The sequence below is a fragment of the Astatotilapia calliptera genome, chromosome 18 (assembly GCF_900246225.1).
Source record: "Astatotilapia calliptera chromosome 18, fAstCal1.2, whole genome shotgun sequence".
Taxonomy (NCBI): Eukaryota; Metazoa; Chordata; class Actinopteri; order Cichliformes; family Cichlidae; genus Astatotilapia; species Astatotilapia calliptera.
In genome coordinates this window covers 7,215,641-7,228,549 of record NC_039319.1, presented here as the reverse complement: position 1 = coordinate 7,228,549, position 12,909 = coordinate 7,215,641, and the positions used below count along the sequence as shown (strand labels likewise).

The 12,909-nt window shown below is 38.7% G+C and overlaps 1 protein-coding gene and 1 non-coding gene across 2 annotated transcripts in view; one reads left to right on the top strand and one right to left on the bottom strand.

Annotated features, from left to right (window-relative positions):
• LOC113011429 (contactin-associated protein-like 4) overlaps window positions 1–12,909 on the top strand; it is a 152,533-nt gene that overhangs the window by 97,267 nt on the left and 42,357 nt on the right. The window contains exons 11-13 of the mRNA XM_026151015.1: window positions 6,465–6,571; window positions 8,351–8,470; window positions 10,333–10,533. Coding sequence (XP_026006800.1) covers window positions 6,465–6,571; window positions 8,351–8,470; window positions 10,333–10,533 — 428 coding nt within the window. The remainder of the gene's footprint in view (window positions 1–6,464; window positions 6,572–8,350; window positions 8,471–10,332; window positions 10,534–12,909) is intronic.
• On the bottom strand, window positions 277–359 carry trnal-uaa (transfer RNA leucine (anticodon UAA)). The gene has a single exon. It is a non-coding gene; the product is annotated as a tRNA-Leu (tRNA).

Here is a 12,909-nt window from a genome sequence, read left to right as displayed (position 1 = left end):
TCCACTACAAAACATTTACTTGAGAAGGTAACATATGATATCATATAGTAAAAATCACTGTGTGTAGCAGATATATATCATTGGCCAAAAGACCTTTCTCATTGTCTTCCTTTAATATAACACAGATACTCATTAACTTGTGATTTAGTCCACCGCTACCTTCTAGTTTAATAATAATAGATTGCATTTATATAGCGCTTTTCAGGGCCTTCAAAGTGCTTTACAATTCCACTATTCATTGGTACTTTAGTTTACTACACATGTGGTACCAAATTATACCAGGAGTGGGGCTCGAACCCACGAGAGCACCTGCTCATTGGAACTTAAGTCCAACGCCTTAACCACTCGGCCATCCTGGTACATTGCCCACACGAAAATGTATTTCAATCATGTTCCACTTATACCAAGGTAAGTTATACCTTCTGCGGTGCCAGAAATTTGAATTTTGTTGCATATCTGTCTTTTAATCTAGTGCCACTCATCCAAACTACTCCTGGAAACTTTAAGCTGCACCTTGCAAAGAACAACTGTGATTGGGCTCTTTATGGTTTTAAGAGTCAGAATAACAGGTTGAACTGTCTTACAAAACCACTGAGGCCCTTCATAGAATCCATATGATGCTGACCGAATCACTAACATCTCATATTGCAGTGTGAGCTAAGTGTGAGGGCTCCTTCTTAGGATAGTGAATGTTTTAGACCATTTAAACAAAACTGCGAAAGTGATTCAGAGCGCAAAACAATTTCACACATTCATCTCCTCACAGGCTCTCAGTAATTCATATTTGTTTGCTACCCCTGAGTGCATGCACATGTAAGACGTGTATAGACTTCTCATTTCAGCAAAAGCCGCATTGAATTCGAAGCTCATCGGCAGTCAGACAAAAGCATCTATATAGATCATGTACAGTATACACTACTGACACACTGAGTCTGATTGCATCAACAGTCACATTCCTGAAACCCTCCCTGCTACTGACTCACATGCACAAACACTCAATATACTGTGTAAAATAAAGGAATGGAGCAAAGTGGAAATGTGAATTTAAAGTAAAAGCTAAGTGGTTTATCTTCAAGGCTCCAGCTTACTCTGAGATTAAAGTAGTATAGAGATAAATGGAGGTTGTTTTAAAAAAAAAAAATCACACTGTTGCAGGCTGACAGGCTGCTGAGTTAGGGCTTTTATCTAAATAAAGGCGAGGTTGCAGATTCTGTGCAGTCATCTGTTTTCTCTTAAATATTTCTGCCTGTGTTCGGGCAAACACACAGTTTAACACTGTCACATACATTTACATAAGTAAACTCACACACTGAAATGTACGTTTAGGATAGAAGAGAAAAACACACTGCTCAAAGCCTGCACATACTGCCGAGCGCTGCATCCACCGCTGACTTAAAATTGTCTTTGTGTGTGTGTGTGTGTGTGTGTTTGTGTTTGTGTCAAACCTCCTGGAGGTGCCAGCCGGTCGTGGAACAGATGGAAAGCAACCGGTGTAGATAAAAACACTGTTACTCATCGTTTCCTGTTGTCCTCTCTGTCTTTATCTCAAGAGAATGAGGTCACATTACTCCTTTATGTGGGTTAGCAGAGACACAGCAGCTTATATGGCTATTTTAATCTGTCACATATATTTTCTAACTTCTCTCAGGTACAGCACAGTTTTTGAGGTATCTGTCTCAAAGATTGCTGTTGTGCAGTGGTTTTAGAGCTCAACACACCAGAGTAACAAATACAAACAGACAATGCTCAAGCAAGCTGAGAAAAAATGCTGAAAATTGAACCTAATTGCAAAACACCACTAATACTATTCTTAACCTTTATATCACTGCAGATACCGCTATTAACCAAAAAAGGTTGGTACCATCAACCTGTGGGGCTGGAAAAATAGAGTCTGTGTGAAAATGTCAAAAAATGCAGGCCCTTAAATGCCCACTTCAGGCTGGTTTCAAAGGTGAGTCAATCCCTCTAGACTCCCATGTTAACGTTAGTCCTCTCCTCAACCACCTACCCAATTCAGGGATTCAGGAGGGCTGGACCCTGCCGTAGTCGCCATTGAGTAAATGACAGGGGTACAGCCTGGACACGTAGGTAGAGGTCGCATGACAAAATGCCCAAATTTAAAGTGGAATAAACACATTTTTATCCAGGGTTTACATAAGTGACCCAACTGATCTATTAAAACTTAAAATTATGCAGTTTTATAACTGCATAATGGATTGGGTTTATATAGCGCTTTTCAAGGCACCCAAAGTGCTTTACAACGCCATTATTTATTCATTCTCACATTGGTGGAGGCAAGCTACAGTTGTAGCCACAGCTGCTCTGGGGGAGACTGACAGAAGCGAGGCTGCCATATCGCGCCATTGGCCAACACCAGTAGGCGGTAGGGTAAAGTGTCTTGCCCAAGAACACAACGACCAGGACAGAGAGCCCGGGGATCGAACCGGCGACCTTCCAGTTACAGATACGCTTCCCAACCCCTGAGCCACAGTCGCCCTGGCTTTGGAGTGTTGTTTTCTTTGAGTGACACGTGGGTGCCAGGACAGGCTAAACTGTGTCAACTCAATGATTTCTGTCAGTGAACTGGACCTCGAAATCTATGCTCAATTTTTATCAGCGTTCTGGTATTATGTTTTAAAGTTTGTAATGGGTATCTGTGTCTTTGTGTTACACTTTACATTCTGTGGAGCAGTTGGTAATTTATCACTCATATGTCTTTTCAAAATAAGGTTGGTTCTGGCTCCAAAATAACAAGATGGCAACAGCCGAAATGCCAGTGTTAAGGCTTAAACACAGTAATACATGATGTCACATTGCCTATACTCATCTTTTATGTGCAACTTATGGAAAATAAACATAATCTGGGTATAATCTATCGGCCATGTTAACAGAGTGAAGAGACAAATAAGACAGAGGATTTACATATTTGTTTACCTTCTAATACAACTCATGGATTATTGATTCAGTAACCTCCTGAGTAACCATGGCAACAACACTGTGTCACAGTCATGCCATCACATTTTGGTGGAAACTGAAAATATCTGAGTTGGAGTCTCAGGGCCAGTGAACAAATAAAAGTATGAATTATGTTTCTGCAGTGTTCAACAGCAATGTTTCTGTAGTGTATAAACTGATAGAAGTTCAGAAATACCCAGAAGAATGAATTATGCCACAGTACATATTATAATGACATATTCAGCCATTTCAGCCACGTCATTAATAGAAGAGCAATTAGTGCCTTGATCTGTGTTTTCAGCTTAAATAAAACAAAACGAAGCCTCGCACATAGAAGATACAGAAAGATGTACAGCCTTTTGAGTTTTCATAAAAGTAAAACTTATCGCAGAACTTAGAAGCAAAGAGAAACTAAATTAATAAAAGTTAAGAGCAAGTTTTTATAACTACATAAAACATGATCATTTAACTGTTAGTAAGATTATTTCACAGCTGAAGTAATCTTTTATTTTGACTTCACAAGTTGCTCATTTAATGGTTGCCGACAACGTTTTTCTCTTCCAGTTGCGCTTTAGAAAATCTTCAGACAAACAGAGAACATAGTTTTCTATCTGCGACTGTTACAGCCTCAGCAGGGCTTCCTGTGAATTTAGCCTTGTGTGGATGTTCCTGCCGTCTCTCCTGCTTTAGGCGCCACCCTTTTTGTACAGCTGATTCTACTCAGCAATTAAGATAGAGCACATAAGTCCAGAGAAATGGTGAGCTCTGGTGCCAGAGAGGCTTGTTGGTTTTGCAGTTAGTGAGCTGTGTGTGGGGTGGCTGTATATTCCTGCTCTGTGGAGAGGAGTGTGTTTCAGTGACTTTTCAGTTTAGAGACCAACTCCTGGGTTTTGTTTTCTTTCTTTAAAAGTTGATAGCGGCTTGTCTGTCTCTTTTGATTTATTAATCAATTCAAATTAAATAACCTTTAACAATTTTGCCTCCTTGTCTACTTTTTTAAGCTGGATATTTTTTGTTACTTTACCACATCCCTTGGACTTTATAGGGGAACGTAACAGTGACCTTCACTTGTTTTCTTACCTTTACCTTCTACCATCATGTGACAAAATATTCTGCTCTTCGCAGTTGTGGATGTTTGCTTTCTGATAACAAATTGCTCTGTTTTATTATAATAAATTACACATTGCCTTTCATCACAACAAATCTCCCACAGTGGACAAAGTAATCACAAGTCACATTTGCAAACATTGCAAACAACAAGTCAGGGAAAAATTGTAAAAGCACGATGATGCAAACAAACAAAAAACTGGGATCTGGAGTCATTGACGCAAGTTGTAAATATGATTACAGTCTCTACAATATTTGTCATGGCACAGGCAGTTTATAACTCTCTTATAAACTGCACACATATCCACTGTAGATCATATAAATGTAGGGGAAGGGGAAAGCACACGTCAAAGGGAGCAGAGTTTTTAAATGTTGGAGTTTAGTGATTTCGTTTCCAGCGCAGAAACTTACGATTTTTACGGTCTCTGCCTGCCTCCTTCAGTCCACTCCATCCCTCCTCCCACACAGGACTGGTGTTATGATGGTTACAGCAGTATGATATTTATCTATAAATAACACACATAGCTTCAGTAAAGTCTCCTGGGATCTGGAGTCATTGATGGAGCTTCTTCAAACAGTCTTGCAGCAGTCAGAGAAGATCTGCCGCTGAGAAGAAGCGAAAAGATATCCTCTGTTCACTGGAAAACCTTTCCTTTTATATAAAATGAAAGAAAAATCTAAAGCACGAGTCTGTGAAGTAATGAATTTATTCTTTTGATATCACAGAGGAAAGGTATTTCAATGGATATTTTCCATTAAGCATAAGGAAGTCAATTTCTTTTTAACCCAGCAACATCTCAGATTGTACCTAAATACAAAAACCGATACTGGAAATGATTGAAAAGATTTATGTCGTTTCACTGCTGTTTAGTAGCACATTAGGTGGATTTAGAGTCTTAGGATAAATGACCTCGAACATCTGCAAAACCCCTTTTTCCTCTGTGAAATGAAAAGGTGAATTTTTTGAAGCAGAGCTAGTTTAATGATGGTGTTTTTTATGTTTGTTTGTTTTTCTTCTCAATATACGCTTTTGATCTGTGACGCCAAGATTCAAAGTGCATTTACATGCCAGTAAATACCATTATTACAATGACACCAAGGCACACATTATACAACAACATGTAAATAATTTAACTCGGAGACTTCCCCAGCCTTAGAGGAGCATTGAAATGAATATTTGGGTGCAGTTAATATAACATCAGCTTCAAGCTGCACTGATACTTCGAGAAGATTTATTTTCCATACACTCTTTATGTCTATGAATAATGTATATAATGTATAATATTGTGTATATTATCTTCAGATGATTCATTTATCCTTTAAATTGCTCTTATAACTCACAGGAGGTGGCATAGTCTGATGAGTGTTTTACACTGATGCAGAACAAAATACTGTGTGGAGGGAAAACATACTAGTTTACATATATATAAGTATGTTTTTTTTCATGGGTTATAATAACAGTCTCAAGCAGAATTAGTCAGACAAAAGCAAACGATTTCTGATCAATGTTGACATCAAACTGAATCAATAGTAGAAAAAAAATTCTGTCTGAAACTGACCTCTTTATTTTGAAACTTTGACCATTTTCCTTATATCTGTGACAGTATACAGCAGAAAATGGGAAAAAGCACAGTAGATCCCCATTAATTAATCTTGTTATTTTTCACTGTCAAACTAAAATGATCTTTTTTTATCATTTATTTCTTCCATACAAAAGTAACGTTTACAAGGCAAACACTTAAATGCTCGGTTGCTAGATCAGCAGCAGAAACACATTATGTTCCTTTTTCCTCAAGGTGCTGCTGTTCTGTTACTCTTTGTCATGGTTCTCGTGGGATCTGTTAGTTTATTTATTCATTGAGTGTTTTTTTTTCTTTCTTTTCTTTCTTTGTTTGGTTATTAGATGTGTCTTAATGGTAGTTACTTGTCTTGTGATTTGCTTTGAAGGTTATTTTGTAGTGATTTCACGTCGTGCTTCTGTTGCTTTCGGTCTTTTTTTCCCATTTGATTTCACTTGTGTTTCCCTTCTTTCTTTCCCCTTGTCCTTGTCAGATTGTTGTTTGCACTCTCTGGGGTTTCCTACTGTTCCACACGATTATGTTTATTTATTTATTCATTTATTTTTTCTGCTTATTGAATTAACATAAAATAACAATTTAAAAAAAACATTTGTTCCCAATTGGTCGTTTGGGGTGTTTTTTGTCAGTATTGTCTGCATCTGCATCCTGCATCAGGATCTTCTCTCCAGCTACACGTTACAGTCTGCTCTTAAAATGCTTTAATCAAAATGAATGCAGCATGGTGCTTTTTCCTGTTGCTGATATGGTCTCTTTACTTGCAAAAACGTGATGGAAACTGGGATTTCTTCCCCTGGTTTATACATATCTCTCTCTCTCTCTCAGGTGTTCTCCCAGTCGCTGTGAACACGGTGGCCGCTGCAGCCAATCCTGGACCGTCTTTCACTGTAACTGCTCTGACACCGGCTACAGCGGAGCAACCTGCCACAGCTGTGAGTCACCTGACAGCTAAACATCAGCACATGACAAGTACAACAAGTGAGGGCAAATGGAGAAAGATGGGGGGAGGGGTAAGAGGGACAGATGAAATGCAAATGAGGAACAGATAGCGTGTCAAGCAAGATAATGAGGATGTTTTTCATCTTGAATAATTTAAACTAGGAGGGGGAAAAAAACAGGGAAGGGGAATGGCAAATCAATCAAATCAAATCAAATCAATTAAAAATGCATTGGGTGGGTTGGTTCAGTCAAAATTATTAAGTTATTTACAATATTAAGTTATATCCAACATTTTACATTGGTGACACAAAACTGTGATTCCTGTCGTTATTGTGTGACAACCAAAGTAAACTCTAAGGGTGGTACACAGCTATGTATGTAATTGATTTTTTTTTTTGCTGTTGCTACTTCCTGCACACTCATATGGTACCACTTGTCAGTGAGGGAGGCTCACTCTGAAGTAAACCCTACATTATCCCCCTTTTTGACTCTAACTAAAGAAAGCTGAGGGTCATTTCCCCATAGACCTCTATACAAATAGACTTTGTACACCTCAGGAAGTCACTTCCTGCTGGCCAGGTTTAAAGCACTTCTGCATCAGCTTGGTTTTTGACACCTGATTTGTGTTATTTACAATCCTTTCACCTGTTACATACTAACATGTGATGAGTATGGAAGCCCCAGAAGCCTGCCATTCAGATTGTCAGCCGGCCAAAAGAAAGATCACTTGAAGGAAAGTAGAAGAGAGGTGAGCATCTTGTCTCTGATGGTGCATTAACTGCACTAATGCTCAAAATAAGACAAATAAGAACTATCTTCAACTGTGACTCTGCTGTAGAAAGAGTCTGAGAATAAAAGTATGTAATTTAAAATTAATATAAGTATTTGTTAGAGAATAAATAGTGACAAATACCTGCTTAGAAAATATTGTTTATCTGAAGGAAGATGAAAACTCTTGTGTGATCTTCTGACTGCTTGCGTGTCCATAAATCTTTATTATGGAATCAAACTTTAAATGAGGTGTCCCCTGAGATCTATTTTTATTACCTGCACATCTTTTCTCTCTATAACGCCTTTTTGTGTATAAGGTGATATGATGGAGGTTAATGAGACTGTAGCTGTGACTAAAATACCAAAGAGGGAATAAATAAATAAAACCGTGACAGTGAGTTGAGCTTGCAGGTGAGATTTAGTGGCTGTGTGCTGAATGCCTCGAGTCAAATCCTCGAGACTAAAACAAGGAGAGTTTCCCACACGGTTCACCTATGGTCTCATTTTTATTTCTGATGTTTCTTTGAAAACTGGTCTCTAACCACACTCGGGGAGTGTGAGGAATAAAAAGCCTTTAGCTGTGGAGAAGAAGCGAGATAAACAGGAGAGCAGAGTGTGGGAACTTTCAGATATGGATTTGAATCTTTGACTGCAGAAGATGTACTGTTGCGTGCTTGAGACGGAGATGAGAGGAAGACTTATGGAGACACAGAGAAAGAGGCGAGAAGGTCTGATAAAGTTAAATTTATTGAGGCTGTGTATTCCCATCAGTCATTACTGTCATCTCCAGTTGGATTAAACTTTAGTTTATGGGATGCCGGTGCAGAAAAGGAACCTCCGATTATTTTTTTCTCTCTGATCACATGACTTTGATTCAGTTGTGATACATACATATGAAGCAGCACCCACAGCATAGTAATCCTCCACAGTGTGTAATCTTCATCCCCTCGCAGCTCCGGTGGGTCAGCGTGTTGATGTAGTTCTCATTATTTTCCTCCCAGCTGTGTACGAACAGTCCTGCGAGGCATACAAACACAACGGCAACACGTCAGGACATTTTTATATTGACGTGGATGGCAGCGGACCAATCAAACCACAGCTGGTCTACTGCAACATGACAGGTGACACACACAGACTCACACATGCTTTTACACCTTGCCTGCCTCCCATCATCACTGAACCTTTTTTATGATTGAGATGATGACATAACTTTAAATGATGTCCCCGCTTATCACACCCAGATCCCCATTATTGTCCACCTTCATCTTTTTTTATTTCATCCTAGACTTCAATCACTCCCTCTCCTCCTGTTTCTCTTTCACTCAATCTTTCATGCCCTTTGTGTAATCATATAAATGAACTATGATAACATTCTTTACCTTTCTCTGAATCACATGCTTACTTAGTTCTTTGTTTTTACTTTTCTATCTTTGTCCAACTCATTGACGGAAAGTGAAAATTTACCGCCTAGATCAGTCACTGGGCGATTGCAAGGCTAACACTAAGAATAGGAGTAACACACTAACTTAACATGCATGTGTTTGGAAGCAGCATGAAAAACATGAAAAATCCACACACAGAGTGAGCTGAGCTGAAATCACCCACTCATAAAGAAATGAAAAAAAAAAAGTATTACTTTTTATGTTTCGTCAATTATAGCGTTAGACATAAACATTAGGAAACAAGGTCAAACATTTACTATTGAAGGACTGGGAAATTTATAGCAGTCAATAGCACTGATAACCATTGCACCTTCATGTCACCACTTTACATTTATACATCAAATATACATTAAAAAACAAAACATAACTGCAAAACTTAGCCGATGAATCAGCTGGCTGGTTTGCAGAAGATCAAATGACCATTAAATACTTTAGATCAACTATTTGGATAATTGATCTGTTCCTGTTTCTTCCAGTAAAACATTCCCAAGCTCCAGCTTCTAAAATTTGACATTTTACTTTTTTTCACGTAGCATCAAAAGGGCAGTTATTTGTTAAAAGAATAGTAGCAAGAATGAAAGGGAAGGTTTACAGGACCGTGGTGAGACCTGCTATGGTATATTGTTTGGAAATGGTTGCTCTAACAAAAAGACAGGAGGCGGAGTCAAAGGTGCTAGAGTTGAAAATGCTAAGATTGTCTTTCTCTCCTGGTAGAGGATTAGAAGTGAGAATCAGAGGAAGAGCTCAAGTTGAGCAGTTTGAATGGAAATTTAGAGAGTCAGGGTTGAGATGGTCTGGACATGCGCAGAAAAGGTATAGTAGATATTTTGCACAGCAGTAGTTGAACATGGAGCTGCCAAGAAGAAGAAAAAGAGGAAGACCACAGAGGTTCATGGATGTAGTGAAGGAGGACATGCAGCGGGTTGTTCTGACAGGAGAGCATGGTAGTGGATCAAGGGAGATGGAAGCAGATGATTCACTGCGGCAAACTCAAAAGCAAAGTGCTGAAGGAAAATATGAAGATCCAGCATGAAAAGGGAAGCTTCATCAGCTCTGTTGCATCATAGCAAAAGATTTTGTGGCTAAAAACTCCCACTCAGCTCGAGTCCTTCTGTGTTCACCTGTTCTTCCTGTGGGTACGCCGACTTCCACCCACAGATTAAATAGCGATTCAAACTTGGCTGTAGGTGTGAATGTGGGAGTCTGTGGTTGTCTGCATGACGCATCTTACACTGGAATAACTTCCAGCCACTCCACGACACTAAACAGAAGGACCAAAATGGAGGTATATCTATACGAAAGTAGACGACTCTTGAATCTGTGCTATTTTCTAAAAAGCAGAAATATAATTGTCATCCATTTCACTTTCTTCCATCACAGGCTTATTTGTGTAGTTACATCATGCATATATTGCTAATTTCACAGTCTGGCTACTTAGATGGTATTTAAATGGTACACATTCTAGGAAAGAAACTTTGCAGTAGAGCTTTATTGTAATAATAATAAATGAGTATAAATTGCACGCTCATCTTTCCCACCAGAGGAAAACACATGGATGGTGCTCCTGCACAACAACACTGAGCTGACCCGAGTGCGACCCTCTCCGGCTGTGTCCCAGCATTCGGTTCACTTCGACTACTCATCTCAAGAGGAGCAGCTGCTGGCTGCCATCAGCCAGTCAGAGCACTGCGAACAGGAACTGTCCTACCACTGCAGGAAGTCCCGCCTCCTCAACACTTTGGGTAAAGATTTGCTGTTAGTTGCAGTATAACATTATATGTCTTTCTTTATTATTCTGTAAATGATTATTCTGATGCTGCTCAGCTGGAACAACTGGAAGTGTTGCAGTGTAAAAAGCACATAGCTATGAAAATGTTTTTCAACCTGCAAACACTAAACTCTTTTCTGTAGCATGAAGTCTGCCTCTCCTTGGCTCGCTGTTCTTTTCCCATTTGCTGCGAGGCAAAACATTTCTTGTTCTCAGTGCTTGATATTGACTATGTATTTCCCTCTCTGAAAATAGATACTAGTTTATCAGTTCAGTTTCTGACAGCTTTATCTTAGACAACTTGAATTGCGTTATCTGTTGCTGCTGAAATTTTCTTTATGTACGTTAAACTTCAGTAATTCTCACTATTTAAACATCCTATGTAATCCTCATCCCTGTAATGTTTAAATTGTAGTTAAAATATTGGCGTTGAGGTTTTAACTTGCTTTTTCCTTTGATGTGTGTTAAGAAAAAACTGGCAAATAAGACAAAAACTTGCTTTTAATTAATGTGTTTGGGTCAAAAAGAAAAAAATCAATAAAAAACTTGATTAGGCTGACTCTGTTCAGCTGGAGCTCACCACATCATACTCTCACTCTCAGCCAGAGAACAACAAACTTACTTCACTCCTTTCTTCAAACTTAGTTTGGTTGCAGGGATTTTCTTGTCTTTCACAAATGATTCAGAAACATTGATTGTTCAGGATTTGTTAAAAACCTCCCCCTTTTGGAATGAGTATCGAGTTGGGTTAGTGTTTTCTTTTTTTGTTCATGTGTTTTGTTGTGATTGCATTGACTCAGAGGCGGTGAGTATTAGAAACAGAATTACAATTACTTTGATCCCTAAGTTGCATTAAATTTGTTTTAGTAGCAGTGGATTCAACAGATTATTCTTTCAGAGTCTGTGTAAAAGAGCATCCGAACATTGTTCGGTGTTGAGAAATAAAAAATAAAAACATTGATTTAACTTATCAAACGCTGGTCTCACGGCAAATTGTGATGAAATGCGATGCTTGTGAGGGGCAACCTAGCAAACTGATCTTTTTCTAAAGCTTTCCAAAAAAAAACTAAACAAAAAAAGGAGGAAATAAAACAATTAACCCTCTCAGGCTCAACTTAAGTTTTTGTTGCTAATGCACAAAAGAATACCTGCAGTGATACTTCTGAGTAAAAACAACTCATAAAATATGTATGTGTGGTAATCAGGTTGTTAGCTTTTAATTGTGGCAAATCTGCAACGCCTGCATTGAGAGGGTTAAGAAAGAAAATGTAAAATATTGCTCACATGTGGACTTCAAACTTACTTAGAAGAAGTCCTTTGAGTTTTGTCCTTTCAACAACCCAAAAGTGGTCAAGAAATGTCAGCCTGTAGTAACGAAGCCGACTGACCCTCAGAAATGTCCGTCAGGTGTCTCAGCTAACCAGATAAACAGTTTAGTTTTCTTTTGATTGCTACCCATCCAATGCAGATCAGTGGGAGTCTTGAAAGTTTTTATCAATTCAGGACCTATAATGGAGTATATAAGGGAAAGAAACTGAAGAAACTTTTGGTCTGGTGGGTAATAGAATGATGGATGAAAGTGGGAAAAGTGGTCGAAAAGGAAGAATGAGCGGAGAAATAGAAGTTCCATTATAAACTCTCTGGCACTCCCTGGGAAAATTAAAGGAGTGCTGACTCAGCAGAGACATCTCCAAACACCCTCTCGCCATCTCTCCACCTACACTCTCTCAAAATGTGAAATACATATTTCAGCTTATACTGTCATCGTCCTCAATATGAAAAACAATATATTCAGTGTTAGGGTTAGAAGCTGGCAAGCATCCCTCCGCCTCAAACACTAGCTTTGTCTTTGGAGGATCATGTGGGCTCTTTCCATGCCGCACTCTATTTTCTCACAGCCCAGTCCATCTTGGGCACAATATGGCATCCAAAGAAAGTGCAATAAGTTATCTGTTGTGCAAATGGCAACATCTTAGCCTGCATTTGAAAATTGTGCTTAAAATTTTGAGACTCAGTTTTCTTTTAAAAGTTTGAAATAATTCATGACATTACAACTCCCACATAATACTTAGTGGGTTTAAAATGACCAATCAAATGACTGCAAGCGATTCTACAGTCATTCGATTGGTCAAATGACTGCAGGGGATTCTGGTACAGGTCAAGGCTGTTCTCACAGCAGTGTTTAAATAAAAAAGTATAATTTAAATAAAGTGAGATTAATATTTTTTTTTCTGCTGTAATTTATCTTTGCTGACTCTCTTCTAGTCTGTGAAGGTTCTCAGTCATCCAGGTCATCGTAGTCAAAGGAGCTTGCAAAGAAAAGCGTCTGGACTTCTAACTTAAAGAAGTC